Raw genomic sequence first — 26,614 nt, forward strand, 5'->3', positions numbered from 1 at the left:
ACTATAAAGTCCCACTCTGCTGAGGCAGCGTGGAACTCCCAACCATTTCCTGATGTATGAACTTATTAACGCTTCCAGCTTATCCACTGTTGTCAAAGAAACCTCATACACAGTCAGTGGCCACAGCAACCTTGGCAGTAGACCAAACTGAAAGCACCAGAGTTTCAGTTTGCCTGGTAGAGCACAGCTGTCTATGCTCTTCAACCCTTCCACTGCTTGTCGTCTAACTTCTCCCACTCGAACTGTGTCCTTTAGATCCCCATCGTACCATCTCCCTAGACTCTTCACTGGCTTCTGAGAAACTGTTGGTATTGCCTCACCATTAATGAAGAATGTTTTATCTACTACCTTGCCTTTAATTATGGAGATGCTCCTTGATTTAGAGGGCTTAAATTGCATTCGTGCCCATTCAATATTATCTGTTAACTTCCCCAATAACCGATTAGTGCAGGCTACCGTTGTAGTCATGGTTGTCATGTCATCCATGTATGCTCTGATTGGTGGTAGTCGCATCCCAGAAGCCAAGCGCTCTCCTCCTACTACCCATTTTGATGCCCTAATGATTACTTCCATTGCCATGGTAAAAGCCAGTGGAGAAATGGTGCATCCTGCCATTATTCCAACCTCTAAGCATTGCCATGTAGTGCTGAATTCTGGAGTTGAGAAACTAAATTGCAAGTCTCCAAAATAGGCTTTCACTAAATTTGTTATCGACATCGGTACCCTGAAAAAATCAAATGATGCCCAAAGAAGCTCATGTGGCACTGAACCATATGCATTAGCCAAATCCAGGAATGTCACGTGGAGCTCCTTCCTCTCCTTTTTAGCTGATTGAATTCGTTGCCAGATAACACTGATGTGTTCTAAGCATCCTGAGAATCCTGGAATGCCCGCTTTTTGAACTGAAGTGTCAATGAAGCCATTCTTTAATAGGTAAGTTGACAATCTCTGAGCAATAATGCTGAAGAAAATCTTTCCTTCGACGTTTAATAGTGAAATAGGGCGAAACTGACTGATGCTTGTAGCATCTTTTTTTTTTGGGTATAAAGACTCCCCCTGCTCTGCGCTATGCTCTAGGTACAACCTGCTTTTCCCAAGCCACTTTTATCAATTTCCACAGAATTCGTAGAACTCCTGAAGCACTCTTGTACACTCTGTACGGAACTCCATTAGGCCCTGGAGATGATGAAGCCCTTGCCTTTCTCACAACCTGCTCTATCTCTTTCCACTTAGGTGCACAGACCTCCATTTGGTATTCGGGTGGATTGACAGGTGGGATGTCTGACGGAATAGACATAGGCTTATGCCTTTTTGCATCTGTATGTGTTTCCTCCAAATATCTCTCTAGCTCAACCCTAGATGCTTTTAAAGTGCCATTCTTCTCACTGGTGAATAACTTCTTTGCGAATTTGAATGGATCTTTATAGAAATTAGCCCTCGCACGCTCCTTCTTTTTGTAGCGTTTCCGTAGGCGCTCAGCTCTGCGTAATGTAGAGGCAAAAAAAAAAAAAAAAAAAAAGCTTGAACCCTTATTCAGTAGTTTTACATATGTACATATTGTGGTTTCAACACTCAACGTGAGAGAAAGAGAGAGACTTTCACACATAATTGACTCTCTAGATCTAAATGCAGTGCTCGATTGGACTGCCCGATGGCCAAAAGTTGACAGAACTGTCACTGTCCTAATCGGGCCAGTGCATCGTCATGAAAGTTTACCGTTTGAACGTGCTCTTTAGCCTTGACAATTTAAACATTAAAGCGCAAGAACATGCAAAATATAACTCATTCGCGCCTGACAGAAAGCCCACAAAGTTACATCTGACTGGACACGATTACTGATTTGAGCTCTTTCACGTCATCTTGTGCTTGAACAGACATTTTCACACAAAATTATGCCAAAATGCCCGTCTTGGCAGGTATCCTAGTAAACACAGTCTGTTATGTCTTAAGTAGGGTGACCACCCGTCCCGCGTAGCGCGTGCGCGCACAGCGTTTGAAGCCCAATTCATGCATCCCGCAAATTGAGACCGTGTCACGCATAATCAATGCTTGCTCAAAAAAAAAGTCGGTCGCTCTATATCCTCGAGCCCCAGGCACCCAAACGAACATTACTTGACAGTTCAGCACGCTACTGTTGCCACACCCACGTGACCTCAGTTGAATTGCTGACTAGGTTGTTGTCAACTTTTTCAATGTTGTCATGACAGCGCAGTGACTTCTCGTTCCGTGAACCTCTGGAGTTGTGAGTTAAGAATTTTTTTTAACTGTTCCTGTGATGTTGAGCAACTACAATAGGTTGTTTGCAGTCACGTGACTGTGTTGACGCGCGAAATTCAGATGGAGGGCAGGAAGTGAAGAACGCAATGGACGTGATGGAGGAAAGTCCGTACTGTACTACTTTAGACGCTATTACAAGAGAAATATATAAACAAAAAATCTAAACATATGTTGGACGTGATCCATACGTTATGAAGAGGACCGATTTTCAACTGAATTGAAAGATTTGCCTGCCATTGAGGTGGTAGATATCAGCAACTACCTCGTCTCACAGACATACTTTGACTTTACAAAGTTCAAAAACTGGTACGTTACACAAACAGACACATAAGCTGTATTAACCCAGCTTTGACGAAGTGATCACTGACACACACGGGCATTTTCCCATTCGGCTCCTCCCGACCGGGATTTTTTTCCCGATGTTTTTCTGTCAATTTCTTGTATTTTCCCCCCTTATGAACAACAAATTTTGGCACACGATAAAAACTCCTCGAGGTTTGATCGATTTGCGCAACCATAAACGACGCAAAACATAGGCATTTTGAGTTTGTTATAGTGAGTCCTAAATATAGAAAATCACTTCTTGCCCTCCATCTGTATGTATCGCTATGGCAACGCAGTGACGTGACGTCATGTGAAAACAAGCTATTCTTGTTAATCCTATAATTTTATATTATTATTTATTTAAGGTGAATAAATTGTAATGAAAAATAAATAAAATTAAATAGCTAAAGTAAATCGTAAGTGGAAGTGCATCTGTCAATTCATTGAATGTTCAAAATATTATGAATCTTTATTTAGAAAAAAATACACATTGGTTGGCCTATTCATGAGCATACATCAGCAATTACACATGTTTAGGGGAATAGGGCATTATTAATATACCATGTAAGGTGGTATGTGCTAGAAATGGGTAAACCACTATCAGTGAGTCTGTCCGTGGGGTGGGGGCACCGCCGCGCCAGGCAGTGTCCCACATTGTCCCTCAGAAACATACCCCTTGTCCCACCTTGGGCTTATTAGCAGGTGGTCACCCTAGTCTTAAGTGAACAGTCGAGATAGAAAACGCATGTGTACAGTATCAGTATACAGGATCCGTGCATTATCTTATCCTAATATTCCTGCTGCTGTCTGTTTTTAATGTTAATCAAACAAAACAAAACAAACACTCAATGCCCTTGACTGAATAACTTTTGTAATTAAATTAATCTATTTTTTTATTTATACAGTGAAGATTATGCAGTGTTATTTTACATTTCATTAGTTTATTCAATTTCTGTACCTAATCTACCTAATCTGTATCTAACTGCTGATAGATCTATCTGAAAAACACAGTTTATTTAATTTGTATCTTTGTTCTATTGTGTTTTTATAAGCGCTATTGCTTGTAGTTTGATTATTTGTTCTTATTTTATTACAGACTGTTTACTTATCTTTAATAGAGTTTGAAATTTATATTTTTTATATTGTATTTATGTTTTTTTTTTTTTTTAATTTGCATTGTTCTTGCATTCCATGTAAATATTCTGGCGAGTTAAATAAAAATAAAAATTACTAGCCAATGGCAACTTGAGTTGTTTTTTACCCTTTGACTTTGAGGGCCTGCTGTGGAGAAATATCCACACAGCATAACCAACATTGTGTTTCTGCATAGTGTTTGGTTTATGATGAACATGATGTTACTCTGAAGGTCACTTTTGGCAATCTGTTGAGATTTGATTTTTTTTCAAACATTGACTTTGTCTTTGCCAGTCTCCCATAAACTGAACCACCATTGTTCCCTAACTATCACTTTCTTGCATGGTGTAAGGGGATTTACAGTCAAAGAACCCAGAACCAGGAATTTTGAATTAAGACAAAGTCAGAATTATAATAAATTAAAGTTTTACTGTAGATAGTTTGCAGTTTCATCAGCAGAAGTCAGCTTCAAGACTCAATGGAGTTCGTAGGCCGCCCCTCTTACAGTTATACAGATCACAGCAATTATCCAACAATTACCCTTCACCAAGGTCTAAGATACGTCCTTGCTTCAGGTTGAATGATTCTCATTGGGTAAGAAATAGATAAACATAGTAATTTTTCACACATATCAATAGACTTAAGCATATCTCCATCGATTATGCAGCTGACACTCAGACCCTGAAGTTAGGCTTGTCGTGACCTTCCAGGTCACAGATTTGGTTTGCTGGGCGCCAGCATGTCCAGAACAACAACTCAGTCAATCTCCAATAATGCCACTTGTAACCAAAAAGACTAGCAAACACACCGACACACAGCTTTTCCAAGGTTGGATTTGGCCAGGCTCTAACTATAAACAGGAGAGTCGTCTCAAAACATCAAGATAATACGTTCTTTCTCTCAAGGAGAGCTACACTAGTCTAAGTAAAAAGTAAGGCTTTAACTGAGAAAAGTTTCCCTTAAACTATATATTTCACTGACCCATGTGAATTATAAAAATCAGGGTACCCTAGAAAAACAGATATATTTATTGACACATGTTGAAGACTTTTCTCAAACACAAAATGAGTATATATTTCATTTCTGGAAGCCGGGCTAAATAAAGCAAGCACTGTTACTGCTGACATCAAATACAGACATTAGAGAATACATGAAAATAATATTTCAGTAATCACACTGTAAACTTCTATAACAAAGTAAAATCTGCAAATAAAACACTGTAACACCAAATACTGCAGCAAGCCTACACACAGGTTTACTTTTTATATGACTTCTAAAACCAATTGACTGCACTAGTGTTCATTTTGTTCCATCATAATACATTATAATTTGTTTTTTTTTTCCCTGTTGATCAGTGGCAACAATGCTAAGTCTACTGTAATTTTAATGCTGTAAAACAACTAAACATGATTTTATGGGTACTGTATATAAGAATATCAATTTAATGTCCATTTAAACTGGCCAGAGCTTACATAACAGATGGTATGTCTGTTGTAGACTTCAAAAATAAATAAATGTCACTGACAGACTCATTCTACTAATGGCTGACCTCTCAGTTCAGCTGCTGTCCTGATAGTGTGCTGATTGATTTGTGAAGATTAATTTTGGATCTGAGAAATGATTGCATGGTCTTTCCTTGTCGTCTTATAGGCTAGAGCCCAATCAATTTCTCATAAAAATTAAACGAGATTTTTTTGTGGTACTTCGCAATTGCACATATTGTAAATTACACAACAGTGTCTTAAGGCACTTGAGTTCAGTGATGCATACAACAAATCCAGTCTCAGTTTCTCTAAAGCAAATTAGGTGAATTAACTCTCATATTGTTTTTTTAATGTAGTGCGAGGACCGAGGAGAGTGGCAAATCAGATTCCTGATGAGATCCTCAAAGATCCAGAGCTCAACGAGGCCATTAAGGCTTTGCCAGCTAACTACAATTTTGAGATCCACAAAACAATATGGAGGGTACGACAAGCCAAAGCCAAGAGGGGTGAGCACATTTAACATTGTTTTGTTCAAAAAGGTTAAAGGTTATGCGTTTAAGGTTACATTGAGCTATTAGGTAAAGGTTATTTATTTAATATTATATTGAGCTATTTACTTTAAATATAACATTGATTTCCTCTAATTGTGCAAATAAACTTTTGTTTGCTGTCTACTTCAACAAAAGAGGCAATATATTGTAAGTAGTTTGAGCGTGTTGTCATGTGTTGTATTTTATGTTATTAGGCTTACAGTTTCAGTTCCAGAGCATTAGTTATTCAGTTTGTCTGTCTATAGAGAATTAAATTGCCTTAAAGTTCATCTCTGTTTGCAGGATAATGCAGCAGCATTATATAAGGTATGTCTCAAGCTTATTGCTTTTATGAGAGCATACATGCTGCATTATATAGATTAATGTTCTTCACTATTGTTTTTTTAGTTATATGGACAGAGTCAAGTAAACTAAAAAACATAATTCCCTTGGAGGTTTCCAGAGGCATAAATTAAGATGTGGTTCTCTGGAACAAAGTGCAAGCTTCAAATTACTGCAGAGGGTTGCTTTAAGCCAGCTTGGAAAATTGGTGAAATTCCTGACATTTAGAGGCATAATTACCTAATTTTGTCAGAACTTTGCTTCAGCAAAATGTGAAGCAAAATATGGTCATTAGCTTATTAACTATCAACCGATTCTGCTGAATACCAAGGGTGCATTTTCAACAGTCAGAATGACCTTTAATCTTCAGAGCACAGCAGCTTGAAATATTATCTTTACATTTGATTTTTATTCATATTTCTGTAACACTTTACAATAAGGTTAAACGTTGTTAATTCATGATACCCCAATGGCTGTAAGTAATTAACTTTATATTTTACAGAATTTATCTTGACTAATGTTAAATTCTACATATTCCAAAACAATTTTTTTTAACATTGTAAGCTGTATAAATAGTTCATGTATTATGAATGAACATGAATTAACAAAGAATAATATAATATATAAACATAATACATAAACATTAATAAATTATGTTAAAAAGTGTAGTTTGTAATTAGTTTATGATGCCTAATGCAATTTAAAAAGTTTGTATAATTTATTATTTAGACTGATTGTAAAGTGTTACCTAGATTTCAACCATTGTTTAAGAATCTCAGTAAGTCTTAAATTAAATTAATAAAAAAAGTCTTAAAGAACAGTCCATAAGTGTCTTATTTTTTGAAAGAATATGTGACAAAATGAACATTTCTTTTTGTTTTGTTGTTGTGTTTTAATCTGTATACAGCAGCCAGTGTTTAGTCTCATACGGTCGAAAACTGAAGGTCTTGATGGGCTGTTTTGCATCAAAATATGATATATCCTTGGTTGTGACTTCCATAAGTGTTTTTTTTTTTTTTTTCAAAGATTTTGGCAGATTGGTGTGAAATTATTCTCCTCGGAAAGCAACACTCATGGCTTGTTTGAAACTGCTCTAATGAGATGTCGTACAGTTTCTTTTTTTCAGCAATTCTAAGTGGTCAAGTTTTTTCCAGGGTCGGCCCAAGCTGTCTCACTATAGCATTATACTTTAGAATATTTATTTTATTGGAAGTAATTACATCTTATTATAATGTACTTGCTTTATCTCCTTAAGCTAACCTCAGAGAATTTCATCATCGCATAAAAAACTTGGTGAAATCACGGCTAGCAGCACGCTAATCCTATTATTTGTGCCGTATCATTTATCGTTATGCAAATGTAATCCTCATTTAGTTTGATGCGTCCAATCAAGAGCTGTTTATCTCTGTGTTGATGATGAATTGACTCAGCTTGAAGGTCTTGTCGTGGGTGCCGCGTCTTAGACTATTGCGTCTTGATCCAGCAACCCTTTGGCTCTTACTTGGCTTTGATTGTTTAGCCTGCGTTCTTAAACTGTCATAACCGTTGTAATGCCCGAGCACTGCAAGCCAAATGTGTTATACCAATGACACTGTCCCTAACATGTTAGTACAGCCGAGTCAAAATAGGCCAGTAGTGCAGTTGTACTAACAAACAGTTTTGTTTCAAGAAATGTCATTGCTATGTGACCTTCCATGTTTTTTGGTTTTCTAATTGGGATTTTTGTCACTTTTACCCGACTGACCTCGTATCCCCTCCCTATGGTTATGCATCACTGTCTGACAGAAATTCGTCTTGAAGCCCTGTTGTAGCATGTCCTCCATCATTCTAGTACAGGTGTAAAAGAGCCTTCAGGATGGGCCTTTACACAGCAAGACGAGGGAAAAAGATGAATCAGAACAAGGCTTTAGTTGATTTCATTACATTCGGATGCATGTTTACAATAAAGTACTTGTCTGTAGAGTTCAGATCTACATCGATGACCAATCTTTAATCACAAAAAGTCCTAATAATGCACCGTAGCCGCAGAAATGGCCAATTTCAAGCCTCTATTGATGTGAATGACAACAGACAAGTGTTTGATGTGCTGAATGTGTTAGCAGGTGGCTTCTGCTGAGTACTTTCATGGGGATTGGAGAGAATGCTACAGTCTGCTGGGCTCTTTGTTGTGAAGGTTTTCATTTTTAAAGGCCCCCTCTATTTCTGGACTCAATGGGCAAAGATAATTTTTGACCATATTGTCTCTCTCTTTTTAAGGGTTTCCTCTATCTTCTGCAATTTTTTCACCATTATTTTCTCAAATAGTATTCTGAGAAATATTTAAATACGTAAAAATTCCCTAAAACGACAAATTATTTCACTCATAATTTTTATAGTCCGATTCTGTTCCCTGGCCAGTCGATTGGTGCATCTCTAATTTGTATATAGTTTTCACAGCATTCTAGGGGTGTAAAGGATCGTAGTTGATAGTTAGGACCAGGCCCCACGGTCCGTCACACATGTGATTCGTGGATTAATTCGATAACCATAGATAAAGTGAAAGATTATCATTTGAACATATTTTGTCTTTCCAATTTACACATTCAAGCGCAAGAAGAGGCGAAAGAAAAACTCAGTTCGGTACTCGTGCGCTGTTATCTGTGCATACAGCGAGCATACAGAGACCCGCGTTTCCGAATCCGAACCCCGAATTGATTCCTCTTTTGCGTCTCCTTTTGCTTGAACGGACACACATGCACTAAGTGATGTCTTTTAAAATTATACATCTTCTGATCCTAAGCTAGGGCACATCATCAATTATGTTCCTGATCTCATTGGGTGTTTCGGGTCTTTCGAAAAATCAGACACCCTCCTTAAGGAGACCCAGCTGAGGTTGATCAGGCCTCAGCTTGTGCCCTAGCAGCATTTAACCATGGATCTACTCTTTTGATCCAGAGCCACTTCAAAGCCTTCTCTGCAGCCTCTGTGCTATTGCCAAAAGCCCTTCTCCTTCTCTCACCTGTGATGCCGAGTGCAGTGTAGAACCTTAGAGGGACTTCCCTGCAAAGCCTCTGCACCCCACCTCCACAGGTAACCACCTTGCCTTCCAGCCTTGGTTGTGGCAGTCGCTGACGAGGCCATTATATTTCTCCCTCATTCTCTCAAAGGCTTCCTCCATTCGGTCTTCCTATGGCACAGTGAGCTCCAACATGACTAGGTTCTTTGTTGTCTCAGATACCAAGACTAACAGGGCACATCCTGGTGTATCGACCATACCCCAAGTGTGCAGGTTGGACTGGCTGGGGAGGACGTCTTAGACTGCCTGGACCAGGAACTTGATGCGGTGTGGCTCTGCCCGCCAGAGGTCAGTCCACATGATCTTCCTCTCCACAGCTTGTTCCCATCTAGTTCCCATCTCATCTCTTCGATGGATTTTAGTGGGAGCTGCAGCTTGCAGGTGTTTCCATAAAGGGTGATACCGCTTAAGCTCCTCGGGAATCCCAGCCATCTCCTTAGGTAGCGGCTGACTCTCCTTTCAAGTTCTGAGATAGTGGAAATCGGAAACTCATACAGAAGCAGAGGCCACAGTATCCTTGGCAGAATCCCATGTTGGTACACCCATGCCTTAAATTTTCCAGTGAGCCCAGTTTTGTCGACATTCTTTAGCCACCTCTCAGCTCCTCGCAGTTGTTTTTGATGGATGATGTATCCCTGAGGCTGCTGTCGAAGATCTTTCCCAGGCTTTTTACTGTTTTTTCAGACAAGGTCGGGATTTGACTTCCTGAGATGATAAAATGAAACTTCTCCACCATCCTGCCCTTCTTTAGCACTAAAGATCTGGATTTGGTTGGCTTGAATGACATCCTGGCCATTCAATCACCCTCTCAAGACCCTTTAGGATCCATCTGGCTCCAGGCACTGACTCCGTTGTCAGCGTGAGGTCATCCATAAAGGCACGGATTGATGGTTGCCGCGTTCCAATCTAGTGTTGTCAAAAGACCCGGTACTTCGGTACCAAGTCGGTACTAAAAAAAATTAACTTACGGTACCAGCTTTTCTTAAGTACCGGTGGTACCGAAGTACCAGGTTAATCCGGTTCTTGATGCGCTGTCCGAAAGGTGCACAGTTGCGTCCTCTTCATAAAAAACACTGAGACATGGCGACTGGCGGCGCTGCTAATGGGGTGACTCAGAATCCACTTGTTGACAAGAAAGGAGGAAAGAGCCACACATGGAAATATTTTGGATTAGGCTAATGTCACGTTGCCATAAGGGGCCGTTCACATGTAAATTCGCAGTTTCAAATGTAGGCGCGAGGCAAGCACACTCATAATAGAAGCGACGTGGCGCGGCACTCTCGTTTTTCCAGCCGCTCCTCTGTTCATTGTTGCATAGCAACAACAGATGCCACGGGAGAGCTTGTGGAATGAAGGAGAAAGCGGTGCGAACTGCGCTCTCCATGATGACGAGGAAGTCTCAGCAAAGAATTAATTGATTTCTAGCCCTTCTAGGAAAAGTTGAAGCTGATTGGTTGTTTTTTGTCACATGACCTGTTGAGATGAGATGTTGAGATGTTTTCATCTCGCCACGGCATAGCCTACATTTGAAATAACGAATTTGCACGTGATAAAAAATATTTGCAAAAAATGCGATATGTGTACGGCCTCTAAAGTGATATCGGGTGCGGTTGTATCGGGGTAGTTTTACGAGTACATGAGCACAGTATCAGACCGACACCCGAGTTCTGGTATCAGTATCGGTGCGTGTCACAGTGTTGGGTCAGTGTTTCCCTGGGTTGTCACTAGAGGTCCTCGTTCTCACGGTGTCTTTCACATTTGACTTCTGTCACGATCCACACTCACGAAGACAAGGTAAAATCCAATAGTGCAGTATTTATTAAGGGAAATCCAGAAATCCATCAAACAGTCCAGGCAGGGGTCATAAACCAAATTCACGATCCAAAAACATAAAACAATAAACAAACGAGCACAAAGCAGAAACAGACCTCAGATGTGGTGTGATGATTAACAAGGACTCCGTGACGAACACTAACACCGACAGGGAATATATACACACAGATCTAACAAGGTGATGGGAAACAGCTGAGTGCAATGAACTGATGAGTGACAGACAGAATGCTGGGAATTGAAGTCAAATGTGAAAGACACCGTGAGAACGAGGACCTCTAGTGACAACCCAGGGAAACACTAACCCAACACTGTGACAGTGCCACTCTGATGTTGTTGAACTAGATTTAGACTCTCAGCTTGAAATCACGGTAGTAATCCTGGATAAGGTCTCTCACTATGGCAGGAACATGGTGCCTCTCCAGAGCCTCCTGTACCAGTTTGTGGGGCATAGAGCCATAGGCGTTGGCCAGGTCTAACAACAGCACCACCACGTCACCCCTATTTTCTTTTCCTTCTCTGAGGAGCTGTGTAACCACGCCTGTGTGCTCTAGCTTTTTACTTCCAGCTTGGAACACCTGGGGCCTGTTTCAGAAAGGAGGTGAAGTTAAAACTCTGAGTATGTTAACCCTGAAATGAGGGAAACTCTGGGTTTTCTGTTTCAGAATGGGAGGTAAGTCAAACCTGAGAAAGCAGGGTAAGTCAAGCCCGTTTCTGAAAGAGAGGTAACAGTTACCATGGTTACCATGGTAACTTACTCTGTGAACCTAACCTGGTCGGGAGCAGGTTTACTTCCGTAAACCCAGAGTTTATTTCGGTCTCCTCCCCTTTTTTAAGAGGAAGCGGTGTTTAAACACCTCATTCATTCTTTCGGTACATTTATTCATTGCTGTTTTTTCCCCAATTTTTTTAATAAGATGAAGTCTATATAATTTCTTAACTGGCAACTGAAAATACAGTAGATTAGAGTTACATCATGTAGTTCTAAACAAATTCTACAGAATTAAACTGTGGCATTCACTGAAAATCACTGAACTGTGTTCATCTGTGCACCAGAAGTTGATGGGCCTTCCTCCTGCTGTTCTTCCACACTCTGGGGACGGGGGAGAGATAAGAATATCCCTTTATACTTAGATATAAACTTAGATTATATAGGTTACTCCACATAAATAATGTGAAGAAATGTGAATGTGTAGATTGTTTGATGTGTAGACGCATAATATTAACATTTCCTCTGTAGTCCTCTCTGTGGCAGCAGAAACTGTTTCTTCATCCCCATCGTCCTGTGAAGATGAGCATTTGGTTGAGTACATTTTATAATATTATTTGTCATAATTTCTGGTTTATTGAGTAGGCTACTTACAACTGTCTGGGGTTCTGTTGGGACAGGAGGCTCCAAAAGACAGATATTACCATCAGAATCTGTTGGGAGCAACAAAAAACCCAACCCAAAGTAAAATATATGGAAATATCAAAAAGAGCCTATATAAAAAATAACACATATTGTTATTATCACAATCACATACACCTCTTACATTTTATGAAGGCACTTGAATCTTCGGGAGTGACTGGCTCTGATGAAGTCCCTCCAGGAATTCCCTCAGCCATTGGCCTTCCAGCATTCAGGCTCAGGGCCATCTCTATCTCCTCTGCATCTCCATCTCCTCTGCATCTCCGTCTCCATCTCCATCTCCTCTGCATCTCCATCTCCATCTCTATCTCCATCTCCATCTCCATCTCCTCTGCATCTCCATCTCCTCTGCATCTCCATCTCCTCTGCATCTCCATCTCCTCTGCATCTCCATCTCCATCTCCTCTGCATCGCCATCTTCATCTCCATCTTTGCGAGCATCTTCCTTCTTTCTGTTGGCTGAGTAGAAGTCAAATGAGAATGAACAATTAATTGTGTTAATTACACCTATGTCAAAAATCCTGCTGCACTGCAAGACACTGGATGCTATTTAGTTATTTAATATGTCAATTGTTTGTAAAGTCAAGTAGCCTACATCCATGATATGCTCAAGCCTTACCTGACTGAATTATGTTTTTATATTTCATTTTCAGCTGCTATTTTCTTTTAATGCCTGCAGGATTGCACCTACATGAAAATTAAAATTAGGTTGAATAACATACTGTTCTTCCAGTTTCACCTCTGATATTATAACAGTTGGGTAAGTTACTCTAAAATAGTTATTAATTACTAACTACAAATGACATCTTCAACAGTGTAAATAGATTAATGTAATAATTACTATCTCTAGAAAATATTGGTCTACTTATTACTAATTACTTTATAAATCCCATATCAACCTCAACCACTGCATGAATTATTCTTGAATTGACCAAAGTGTGTAGAGAGAGAAGGTTACATTAAAAATATATCTTTAAAAAATGTTATGTTAAATCCACTGTTGTTTTATACAGAATTGTTCTACAGTCTATGCAGTATTTAATGCAATGACATCATATTTTACTTTATATTACAGAAGAATTAAGAGTAATCCCTTTAATTAAATTACAGTATTTAGATTACTTGGTAATTAAACCCAGCACTGTATAACAGTAATTAAAATGTAAACTTACACATTGACTCAAGCAACTATTTTCTCCCAAACTAACTCTCTCGATCGCCGCTGCTGCCCTGTTGCTTAAAAAGAAAATGTTTGCGTACTGCTGGTGAGAAATATGCAGACCTTTTTTTGTCTGGCGCTGTTACCATGGTGACTCATAATATCTGCGCTCCATTGATAATGGCTTTTTATAGTTGTGGTGCACGCGCTTAACTCAGAGTCAGTCAACTTAGAGTTGATTGAACTTACTCATTTCAGCTGTTCTGAAACCGAAAACTCAGAGTTTCCCATCTCAGGGTAAGTCAGAGTTGGTTGAAACTCCTTATTGAAACGGGCCCCAGGTATGCCACCTTTCTGCACAGAGGAGTCTATGTATCCATTTTTGAGGAAGAACTCTGCCAACCACTTCGCAATTATGCTGAAGAAGATCTTTCCTTCACTTAAAATCGAGATGATTCTGAACTGGCTGATGGTTTTGGGAGTCGTCATCTTTTGGGATCCACACTCCCTCTGCACACCTCCACTGTTTTAGAGTTTTTCCTTTCCTCCAGATGACTCTTAGGATCCTCCACAGACGATGTAGCAGCTTGAGGCAGTACTTATACACCTTGTACGATGTTCCACTTGGTCCTGTTGCAGACCTAGACCCTGCCTTCCTTACAACTTCCTGTACTTCTTTCAGCAGTGGCTCCCTCAGGTTGAATGCTTCTACAGGCTCTGGTGGCGTTATCAAGGCATCACACTGCCCTATCTCTTGTTCTCTGGAGGGGTCACTAAAGGTATCTGAAAGGTATACCTCAAATATACCTTTCCCTGCAAGCATTCTCATAAACGCAGTCGGTTGATGTCTTAAGGGAACGGTAACAGTTGAGAAAGAAAGCGGATGTGTAACGGAATGTCGGATCTGTGCATTTAGTCTTAAAGTGACAGTATTAAAGAATTATTCAAACAACAAAACCGCTTTAACAATGATTAATTTGTATTTAATTTTTATAGTGAACACTATAATGCTATTTTAAATTTGAATTATTACGTGTCTTTACCTGAATAATACTGTAAGTCCTTACTTTATTTGTAACTTTGTTCTATTATATTAATCATACAATTGTAAGTTCTGTATTTGTTCTTATTTTATAACTGACTTTTCATTTGTCTAACAATGTTTGAACTTTATTTGTTATGCTAGTAGTTTTACCTCTGGTGCTGAAGTACTTAAAATGTGCTTTAAGTAATAAATGTAAAGCCAAGGTACATTTGCCCATTTTTTTTTAAATAATTTTGCTGATCTTAAAAATTGTCCAATCCGTGACTCAAAAACTGTATGAACCAAACCGTGTTTTGTGATCTGTTGCACCACTACTTTATTTAAACAGATGATTAAAAAAAAAAAAAAACACATCTATGTTAGCCAGCCATACATTCCATTGATCGTACGTGTCTGCATTTGGTTTAGTTTGATGTATTGACCAAATTATAAAGTAACGATTTGCTCTATGTTTTATTGTTTATTGTTGAGAGCTGCAGGGCCTTGTCTTTTTCACTTGTGTGTAGTCAAGTTGATGTATTTATTGTAGGCTAAATTGTGTTTGTATTTATTACCTGTGCCTGCCTGGTCACTGTGTATTCTATGTCAAATTAGATTTGTATCAAATATTATTGTGCTGTGGCATCAGCACAAACTTCATCTAATTTAATTTCCTGCTATGAAGAGGAGGACTTTATGTATTGATAAGAATACTGCTATTACAGTCAGATGTCTTTTAAATGTACTGTAATGTGTTTTTTTGTAATGTTCTCATGACACTAGTGTACAGCATGAAATCAGTGAGCCTGATATGCTTTCCACACAACTTTTCCACACTTTTATACATGTACAGAGTATATATAACATTGTTTTGTTGCACATGATGTAGTCATAGCCAAGAGTTCAGAGTAACAGCACTTTTCAGAGATATATTTCCTGTCTGAAATGAGAGGTTCTTCTGAATGTTTTTAATGTTTTGACTTGCATAGTACTAACATTGAAAACTAAACTGGTTTTGCATAAACATGATTCATTCAGGGGGCATCGCTATACATAGACAACATATATTAGTGCCTCATCATAATGCAAATATCATAAATTGTCTATTAATACTAAAAAATATATTTAAGTAAATGGTCTACTGAAACAAAGGATCAGAGTTCCAGAGAAAAGATGCAATTAAATTAAACTATACTACAAATAAATAAATAAAAATCTGTGATGTCGCGCAGCTCATTATTTTGCTAAAGGTTTCGAGTTCAAATATGCACTTTTTTTAAAAAGACCAAGTAAAATTACAATTTTATTTCAGAGGATAAATATTAGAAGCCAAGGTGCATTTCATTCTGCAATTTAATTAACTTTACTTGAACTGTATGTCAGTAACATGGCTTCTAGAAGGTCAAGAGGTTTCTTTCTATGGGCAGACAGATGGAAAGCATCAGCAGTGAGATGGGGTGGTACAAGAGCTGCTCAGCAAAAGATAATTGCGAAGATGATTTTAGGCAAAATGGCTGAATAATCATATATACAGTAACTAAAAGTATGATGTAATAGATTATCAAGACACATACCGAGTTTTGTAATGGTATACCAATGCATTCGTAAAGTGTTGCATTTAATATCATGATGTTATATTGTAATTAATGGCAATGCCCTTGTTTTGTTCTATTATAGCGCCACCAAGTTCAAGTTCACTTTATTTGTATAGCACATTTACTACAGCCACTAGGCTGACCAAAGTGCTTTACAAAACAACCAGATTAATATATAGTAAGACCTGCATAACAACACATAAAACACAAATAAGAGCAGCAAACCTAAGCGAAACCTTAAAACCGGAGTGACAAAACGGTATCAGTCTCAAATATAAAATATTAAAGGAGTAGCAAAGCAGTATCAGACTCAAATATAGAATGTAAAAAACAGGAGTAGCAAAACGGTATCAGATTCAAATATAAAGTAGTTAAACAGGAGTAGCAAAGTAGTATCAGACTCAAATATAGAATGGAAATACAGGAGTGGCAAAACAGTATGAAACTCAAATATAAAATAGTAGAACCAACAATTAGAGAAGAGATCAATATACTAAAGAAAACAGATAGGTTTTTAACAGAGACTTGAAAACAGACAGAGTAGGGTCCGTTCTAATCTCAAGGGGCAGGGTCTGTTTTTGCAAGCACTACGTAAAATTAGTTTGCGCGGTATTCAAGAACGGTTTGACGAATCAACTTGAATTCCGTAACTTTTTGTCAGCATGGTCTGAAGATGATCTGGTTCAATTTTCGTGAAAATCAGAGCAACCATCTAGGACGAGAGAGAAAAATCAAATCATCTTGAGCCAAGGAACATTTTGTTTCATAAACATGAGTGAAACTTTGGACAGTTGGTGGCGCTAGAGGGATTGAGTCAGAGACCCCAAATTTGCTATGGTGACTGTTCAGACTGTCCTCTATCAGTGTGCCAAATTTCATAACTTTCCCGCAAGCGGTTCTATGGGCTGCCAGAGACTTCAATACGGAAGAAGAAGCGGAAGAATAAATATAGCTGCAAGCAGCAATTATCAGGGCCAAGCGCAAAGTAGACAAAAAGACATGCCAACATGGCTGGGAATGTCAGACCAAATGCAGCAAGCAGCAATTAAAGACATTTAAAGATGATTTTAGTCAAAATGGCTGAAAAATCATATATACAGTAACTAAAAATATGATTTAAATGAGTGGTAAAACACATTTTTTTGAAGGCTTGATTGTGTTTGTGGGGTGCACTGTAACGTGTTCATGCTTCGTTTTTAAAAAATTGCATTATTTTTCAATAGTTTACCTTTATTCTACACTGCTCTGTCCCTCCTTATACAAACAATCGGATGGTTTCCGGGTTCTATGAAGCCATTCCCTCAAAAATACGCAATGGGCTCAGATTGGTTAGCTGGCCCAGTGTGTTGTGATTCGCCAAGTGCACGTTTTCCGGAAACGTCACGCCCCTTACCTTTACCGGTAGTTTGTGCTTTGGTGTATTATAAACAATGGCGTCAGTCGGACCCAGAGAATGTTAGTGAAGATGATCGAGCAGAACCTGTTCAAGAACGGCTGTTAAACGACGTTTCAGAAAGGTTTGTTTTTTGTTGTTGTTTCGGTCTCATTACTTTTTAGATACGCTGTAATTAAATTGTACTAATTATTATAGTATTACAAAAAATAAGCTTCATATTCATAAACAAGAATTTCATATAATCGTTCCAACCAATTATACTAATGTTACAGTCCTCAAAGGGATTTTTTTTTAGTAAAGACTGCGGATCTATAGTGATCGTTTCTGACTGTATGGCACCGTTACTTTTGTATTTATAGAACGATTGTAGCCAAATATCTGTCGCCAGAACTATCAACCCAAAACGAACACTAAACATTGGCTTTAACGTTACTACAGTAAGTTAGCCAAATCAAACACAGAACCATGTTTAGCATGCCTGTAGATAAACAATACATACAATCTCTAATCAAAGAATAATTTACACTAATTCCAAGTTCGCTGTTGAGATTTAAAAAATAGTTTTTAACGTTAGGTATGAATGAGCATTTAACAAGCTGGTTGGCAGAGCCAAACAGCGTTGTCATTTGTTTACTTCCTTGCTGCAACGTAGGCTACAATTAACAATACAAACTATTGCAGGAAAACACATAGACGAAAAATAAATCATACTTGCAGGTTGTGGCCCGTAAACAACAGCTTCTGTTCTTAAAGTTGGAACTGCTCCATCTTTCAGGACAAGCCGTTGTGAGAATCCTGCATTGAGCTCACAAAGATTGTGGAAGCTTTCCTACGTAAAATGTTCAGCACAGAGAGCGAGATTTGGGTAATAATTATGAGGGACCGAGTTAAAAATAAATTTTAACCATTGATCCCTAACTTCCCCGTCCCTAGGAAGGCTGAACAAAGTGGATCTGCAATCCAGATGAAAATAACCGCGTTTTGACGACATTGCGGCAACACTCCAGCCTACTAACGTTATACCACAACAACTCTTCTCCAAAGCAAAAATGGCCTCGCCCCCCTTATTTAGTATTCTCAGAGGAGGGCTTTAGTGGGGTTAGTGATGTCAGCAACCCTGGAGGAATGTCGTGTAGTCCCTAATGGCCGTTTGCTGTAGTCCTTAGAAATTGATTTCTTTAAAAGCAAATATCTCCCTTTGCTTTGAACTTTGAGCGTTGTAACTTTGCAGATGTTGTTTATGCTCAAACAGCAACATTGCACACTCGCTAAAGTTAGAAAAGTGAAACTGTGTTTAACCACCCCTTTAATAGATTATCACTTTCGACCAATAGGTGGTGCAGTTACGAAATTGATGTGTTATGGTCAGAGTGAGGTGACAATGACACTTACAAAGTTTGGTATTGTAGAGTATGAGCGCAGAATCATGAAGTCAGCATTCCTTAACACAATAAACAAGGGTTAACAAGGGTTTCTAAAGCCCCAACCTATGACTCTTCCAATTCTAAATCTTCCGTTAGCGCCAGCCAGTCTGGAGGGTAGATTATTTTGTGACACCTTTACAGCGTAATGAGTCCCCACAGAGATCCTCGCGCGATCCTGATTTGTTCGCGAGCCAACATCCAAGAAGACCGTTATCTCCAAACCCCCCCCCCCCAGCGAGGGAGGAATGCCAGATGCGCAAATGGACAACACACACACACACACACATATATGCATCTCTAACATTAAAACCCAGAAATGAGTGATTATGAAATGTAAACATGATGTATTCCTGTATGTTTGAAGCTTATACTGTATCGAGTCTATCTAGGACTGTTAGTTATGTAGTTGAACCTTGCGGACTTCTATAAAGGTCTAAGAGTTTATATATATCCTTGTATGCGTAACAAACACAGAGTGATTGGTATTAAACGAAATCGCTCAACTTGCTCGAGCAAAATATATGTAAGAAGTTAATGAAAAAAATATTCTACTATGTTTTTCCCATCTTTGTAAGTGAAAGGCCAAATGCTCGTCCTCATAAAACACGCGAATGAGGTCATCAGATTAAGACAAAGGGAATATCTGGCGCCAAAATCTGTGAGTTGCTATTGGACTGTGCTTCCACAGAAAGGGGCATTTAGTTTCACTTTAAAAGATCGCGACACGGCTCAGCTCTCTCTCTTCTTCATGCTACTCTTCCTGTGTATGTCCTGCGACCTAGTCGCCTTATTTTATCTTTGGTTTTATTTTACGTTTAACTCAGTCTTTTATTTGATGCTCAGTTCTTGTCGGCAGACCGAACACAGCATTTTACGTTTTGATAGAAGTCCTATATCCTCCGGATGAAAGGACTCCTCCACAGCATACCTTTAAGACTTTCGAATTTCCCGCGAGCAAACACGCCCTCAAAACACCGAAAGGACGCTTCCAGCTCACCAACTACGAGGACATCCACACCCACACACGCCGGCTTGTCTAGCGACATAAAGGTCCAGTGCAAGTATAATTCAATCCAGATTCCAGCGCGTTAAAGTGTGTATTTTCGTTGTTGGTTCTTAAGGTTCAACTGTGGTAACAATCTTTGTTTTCCTGTCTTCTACTTTTCTTTCTTACTGTTTTGGTTTTATTATTCGATATATTCATTGTTAAATGTAGTTATATTGTCTAGTTCATTTTTATTAAACCCATTATACTCTCAATTGTCTCTGTTTGTTGGCCACGGAACAAAGCCTCTTTAATGTACGATCTAAAGCTACGAGCTGATACTGTTAAAGTTAACTAATTTGATTAGTAAACTTATACTAAAGATAAACCTTTTTGAGAATTGATAACGAACATCAAACAAGCAGCTCGGTGGACGAACTGATTGGATGGGATAACAGTTGCAGTTGACTCTAAGGTATTCTAAAAATTCATATAGCCCGCCTACCTATGAATTATATACTTAATTAATTACAATTCGTTGTGTTAATTACCTATATATATCCGAAGCAGACGCGTGAGCTATATAATCCCTATTTGGGTGATTTTTATGTATGATGATCTAATTCAGGCCCGTATTCAATCACTGTTGATTCTAAATTAATAATTGTTGAATATCTGTTCCCCAAACCTGAGCTAGATTCCTTACAGTATCAATATGTCAAGGCATTGCAGAGATAAAGCCTGAATAGTCCTTTTGACATCATCCCTCAAATTTGCTGCTGCGGTATACGAAAACGGTTTCATCTATCAACACGAAATCCATACATTTTAGTCGGCACCGTCTGGAGATGATACGATTCGATTTTGGTGAAAATCGGACAAACGGTCTAGGAGGAGTTTGAAAAAGTAGGTATGAATGAAAATCAAGATGGCGTTTGACCAAATACTGCAAACCTGGTATCTATGTCCTCAGCGTGACCCAAGGAATCTATTAAGACCATTGTCATTACAATAGGCACATTTATTCAAAAGTTATTAGCATTTTTGAAAAAAAATTTATTTTTTTAAAATAAAATTTCAGAACTGAGCCCATACATGTGTGTCAAATTTGGTGAAATATCTCATTTCGTTTTGGAGTTATAGACATCTATATGTATAAACGCATTTATGTCACTTACTATTAATATTCTGATATTTGGGCATTTTGCGATTTGCCAACGACCTATGTTTCTAAACTTCTGACGGTGGCTTCGTCTCGATCGGTCTAACGGTTTAGAAGATATTGGCAAGTGTTTTTTAAGCGCTTAATCATAACACTACACAAGCCATAAGGCGATACCTAGCATGTTTGGTATCGTTGGACTTGGCAAGGATTCAGGAGCCTAATGAGATGACTCCCGTGAAAATCAGTCAACCACACCCAGAGTTATAAGCATTTGAAAATTACATTTTACCACTAGGTGGCACTGGTTCGAAACTTCTCAGGCTCCTTCAGGGCATCGTACTGATGACCCATACCGAGTTTCGTAACGATACGATCATGCATTCATAAAATACAGCATTTTGGTACAAAATTCAAAATGGCTGACGGCTAAAATGGTCGATATGGAGCAATTTGATATCAGTCAACTCGGCATGACACCTTGAATCTAACGAGACCACTTTTATGATTTTTGGACCACGCGTTCAGAAGTTATAAGCAAAAATAGCCATTTTTCGTATCTCCAGACCAGTAGGTGGCGCTGCGCCGGAACGCAGCATGTACCCTTAAGTCTTGCTTCCCTCATCCCTCATTAGCTCATGCTTGTGATGACATGTCCAAAGTTTGGTCTGAATAAGATAAAGCCTTATGTCTGTTTTCGCAAGCGCTTCGTAGAATTAGTTTGCGCGATATTCGAAAACGGTTTGACGAATCAACATGACTTCCATATCTTTTTGTCGGCATGGTCTGGATATGATCTGGTCCAATTTTCGTGAAAATCTGAGCAACGGCCTAGGAGGACTTCGAAAAAGTAGGTTTTTCAGAGAATTCAAAATGGCGGACAAATTTTCATGATGGAAAATTACGTCATATGGTGCAATCGAATCGTTTGTGTTTTGTGTCTAGCCATGATGATTCAAAAGTTATTAGCATAAACATGAGTATATCTTTGGACAGCTAGGCATTGAGTTAGAGATTCCAAATTTCCTGTGGTGACAGTTCAGACTGTCCTCTATATGTGTGCTTTCCCGTAACTTTCATAACCTTCCCGCAAGCGGTGCTATGGGCTGCCATAGACTCCCAGAGAGGAATAATAATAATAATAATATTATGAACGCCAACAGATACAATAGGTGCCTCTGCACGTTCGGTGCTTTGCCCCTAATAAGAACTCCAATGATTCAAAGAGGTGCCTGAGCACTTTCGGTGCTTGGCCCCTAATAATTTTTTTCTTGAGTACCAAATCAGCATATCAGAATAATTTCTGAAGGATCATGTGACACTAAAGACTAAATTACTTATGCTGAAAAATCTGCTGTGTCATTATATAAATCTTTTTTTTTTTAACTATATTTTTGATTGAATAAATGCAGCCTTCTGAAGATTCTGAGCTACAGCCCATTCTGCCAAGGTCTAGCGTCACTCCTGTGTCTTTATTGTCACTCCTGTGTCTCTGTTGTTCTTATCTGGCTCAGTAGGCTTCATCAGAGCTGCACAAACATCCGTTTGTATGATCATTTGATTCACATAATGAGGAAGCAGTGGTTGCCTGACTGATTATTTGTGAGTTTTTCTGGCCTAAGGTTGGCGATTATGAATGCAGACGATTGTAGAGATGACTTACCTCCCAGATTAATTCATTCTTGTGTTTGAATAATTAGTCCACGGTATCTTGAAATAAATGTAATCATAATGCAAACTCTATCTGCAGGGCTGTCTGTTTGTATTTTTGACAACACACCGATTGGAAGTACAAGAAGGAATGAAGATGTGATGTTCATTCAGAGCTAAACCTCTCTCAAGAACCGCCTAGAAATATTATATTTAGGCAAGGGGCCGCACTGTATTGCAAATATACTGTTTTTTTTTTTTTAGCTGAAGTCTGTTTTCTGTTCCAATAATGGCTGTTTCCGAATGGGTTTCCCAGAACTCCCCCTATCTGTTATTGGCTGGCCAAACAGGTTGTCAACTTTTCAGTTTTGCATGATAGCTTTTACTGTATGGTCTGTTTAGAAGGGCTGGAAATCAGTGTTAACCAATCATAATTGACAATAATTTACCTAATTATAACGTACCTCATACTATATATGATTAGTTTTTATTGTAGCAGGTGTGCTCTTTCAGTCATTCAGAGAGTTTGATGAGGGCTAACATTTTGTTTGTCAGTCCTTGTGGCGTGGTAACAGGTGCAGCTTAACAGACTAAGCACATTTTCTCTGTGTGTAGTCCACGGGTTCTGGCATTTTGGCATTTCTTTGAGCTTCTATGACATTTCTGGATATGCAGTGTACAAATGTGTGCTCACTTAGCCCTGGGCCAGCGCCCGGCCTTCTTAGCAAGATGGAGCTCGTCAACGGCCGGCCGAGGATGGATGAATGGAGGGATTTGTCAGGCAAGGCTGTACTGAGCTGAATAACCTTTTACTGTTAATAAACTCGCCCTTTCTCAGGTAATGACCTGTCTGTGTCTGTCCGGACTGAAGGGTGCCAGTCTTTTAACCTTTCATCAGAGATTTGCTCATCCCAGCTGTATTCCCCCTTCTTCCTTTCATCCATCACTCTTCCTGGCTGCTCTTTAGCTTGTCTGCACTCAAAACAAATTGCTTATATTCTTTTTTTCTATACTTTTCTCCACTATCATTTACTATTGTTCGTTTCTTCCCAGCTGAGCCATATTCATGTAATTTCACAGTTTCTTAAAAGAGGGTGTAGATTCTAAGTAGAACACATGCTCCTGAGCTCACACTGATGCATGTGTCTTTAATAGCAGGTGTAGCATTGGTTTGTGCCAATGTTAAGTCTATGTTACATTTTTCACCCAGTTTTCCACCTGCTGGGCGAACACTGTACGCCCGATCGCTTCTAAAAGTCAGAGCCCACCTCTCCTCAGTAAGCCACAGTATTTGACTCCTCATTCATGGGTCTACTAGAAATGGTGCAGGACAAGTGAAGTGCTGAAGTTTTAACCCAAAAACAAAAAAAAAGATTTTGTAGTAGTATGAGGGTAACACTTTACATGAAGGTTCGTTAGTTAACATTAGTTAACTACATTAGTTAGCATGAACTAATAATGAACTGCACTTATACAGCATTTATTAATATTTGTTAATGTTAATTTCAACATTTACTAATACTTTATTCGAATCTTGTTAACATTAGTTAATCCACCGTGAACTAACATGAACAAACAATGAACATCTACAAATGTTTTGCTCATGGTTAGTTCATGTTAGTTAATACATTAACTAATGAACCTTATTGTAAAGTGTTACCAGTATGAGAGATAGTGATGCTTTGCTTCACAAGCACCACTAATAATAGCTCATAGCTAACTTTGTCCGCTATAAATTCATTGGCACCGTTTTGCTGGAAAGTGATGACATATATGGTGCAAAACACTACTCATTATCCCACAAAAACAACTTCAGTTAAAACCATTTTACAGATGCTTCCATGGCTTTCACAGTCATTTGCGTGATTTGCACTGCACTATCTTTGTTTTTTATACATATATATTTATATATTAGATGATATATATACAGTTGTAATCAAAATTATTCAACCCCCATTGCAAATCAGGTTTATTGGCAAAATTTAGACTTTTTTAGCTGTCAAAGTAATTGAACTGGCTCAACACAACAAATGTTTCAAGTGTTTCCCCCAAATTCAACTGAAAATGCAACTTTTAATGACTTTTTAAAATGCAGTCTCAAAATTATTCAACCCCTGAATAGAATCCCTCACATCAGCACAAATCTGCAAAACAAGTGTTGTATCTAACACACCTGATGCAACTAATCAAGGGGCTTCATCAGTTACACCAGGTCAAAAGAATGGTCCAAAAAATTTAAGAGAAGATATCATCGCCCTTCACAAACAAGGAACAGGATACAAAAAGATAGCGAAGGCAATAAAATGTTCCATTGGAAGCATAGTTTGCAAGTTTAAAGTTAAAGGAACAGTGGTTACAATACCTGGACGTGGCAGAAAAAGGAAGCTATCAACGTCTGCAACCAGATTTCTAAGAAGGTCGTTTCAGAAAAACACTTGAGTGACTGCAAAAGACCTGTAACAAGACTTGGTGGCAACAGGCAAGTTTTGGGATTCTGTTCTGGAGTGATGAAACAAAACTGGAACTTTTTGGCCCTATGGATCAGCAGTATGTCTGGAGGAAGAAGAATGAAGTATATGCTGAAAAGAAAGCTGCCTACAGTTAAGCATGGTGGTGGTTCGGTGATGCTCTGGGGCTGCTTTGGATCCTCTGGCACATGAAACCTGCAGTGTGTGGAAGGCAAGATGGATTCATTGAAGTATCATTCATGCCATCAGTGAGGAAGCTGAAGCTTGGGCGTCATTGGACCTTCCAACAGTACAATGATCCCAAGCCATATGTCAAACTCCACCAAGCAGAGAAGTTGCAGAAGAAGTCCTGGAAGATTATACAGTGGCCATCACAGTCACCTGACTTGAAGCCCATAGGAAATCTGGTGGAATTTGAAGAAGGCGTATGCAGCACGCAAACCCAAGAATATTACTAAACTGGAGGCCATTGCTCATGAGGAACGGGCTAAGATTCCTCAGAAATGCTGCCAGAAGCTGGCGTCTGGTTATACATCTCGTTTGCAGAAGATCATGACAGGAAAATAATGTTCTACTAAGTACTAAAGATGCTTGTCATTCAATTTAAGTCAATTCAATTCACAGTTATTTGTATAGTGCTTTTCACAATACATATTGTTTCAAAGCAGCTTTACAGAAAATGCATGTTTATTTTCACTTGAATTTGGGGAAACCACTTTAAACATTTTGTTTTGTTGAGTGATTTCAATTACCCCTGATTTGCAATGGGGGTTGAATAATTTCTATTAAAACTATATCAGATGTGTCAAACTGCCCAGAAACACTCTCGCGCTGGACGGAATGCCATGTTTTGATGCAATGGTTATGGTTGTAATTGATTTTACTGCAATGATGCAGCATATTTTAATAATTCTTACAGCAGACTACACTGCTGACAGTAGGCCACTATGTATTTCAGTACTAAGAGGCCAGAAATATGGCATTTGTAATGTAAAATGATGAAAATATTCATCAATAAATCAATATTGACTTGATTTAAAATATCTTATATTTAATTTAGCAGAGTCAGAAGTTGAAGAATTAGATGAGATGAGATGGAGTAGAAATTTTGGTATGTTTCATTCTCATTTATTGACTGACAGGAAAGGCTCCTAGCTGGATAAGGTCACACTTGTATGACATCAATATGAACTGATAGACATGAACAATGGTGATAATTGAATATCACTCATCCTTTATTTCACTGTTCATTTGCTAGTCTGTATAGTACATGTAACAGATCCAATTTTAGGGCATGAGTCTGTTTCCAGGACAACAGGGCAGCATATCTACGCATGATGCTGGCGTCCAATGAGGAAGAAAAA

The 26,614-nt window shown here is 38.7% G+C and overlaps 1 protein-coding gene and 1 long non-coding RNA gene across 3 annotated transcripts in view; one reads left to right on the top strand and one right to left on the bottom strand.

Moving 5' to 3' along the window:
- Positions 1 to 26,614, top strand: part of dph1 (diphthamide biosynthesis 1) — a 119,552-nt gene that overhangs the window by 4,640 nt on the left and 88,298 nt on the right. For both annotated transcript variants that reach the window (XM_077208316.1, XM_077208315.1), the window contains exon 2: positions 5,576 to 5,725. In XM_077208316.1, coding sequence (XP_077064431.1) covers positions 5,576 to 5,725 — 150 coding nt within the window. The remainder of the gene's footprint in view (positions 1 to 5,575; positions 5,726 to 26,614) is intronic.
- Positions 11,735 to 12,655, bottom strand: LOC143716126 (uncharacterized). Its single transcript, XR_013195950.1, has 4 exons — positions 12,512 to 12,655; positions 12,340 to 12,398; positions 12,204 to 12,259; positions 11,735 to 12,069 (listed from the first exon to the last, which is right to left on the bottom strand). It is a non-coding gene; the product is annotated as an uncharacterized LOC143716126 (long non-coding RNA).

This window comes from Siphateles boraxobius, unplaced genomic scaffold (assembly GCF_051911475.1).
Source record: "Siphateles boraxobius isolate OS27281-9 unplaced genomic scaffold, OSU_SipBor_1 6, whole genome shotgun sequence".
Classification (NCBI taxonomy): domain Eukaryota; kingdom Metazoa; phylum Chordata; class Actinopteri; order Cypriniformes; family Leuciscidae; genus Siphateles; species Siphateles boraxobius.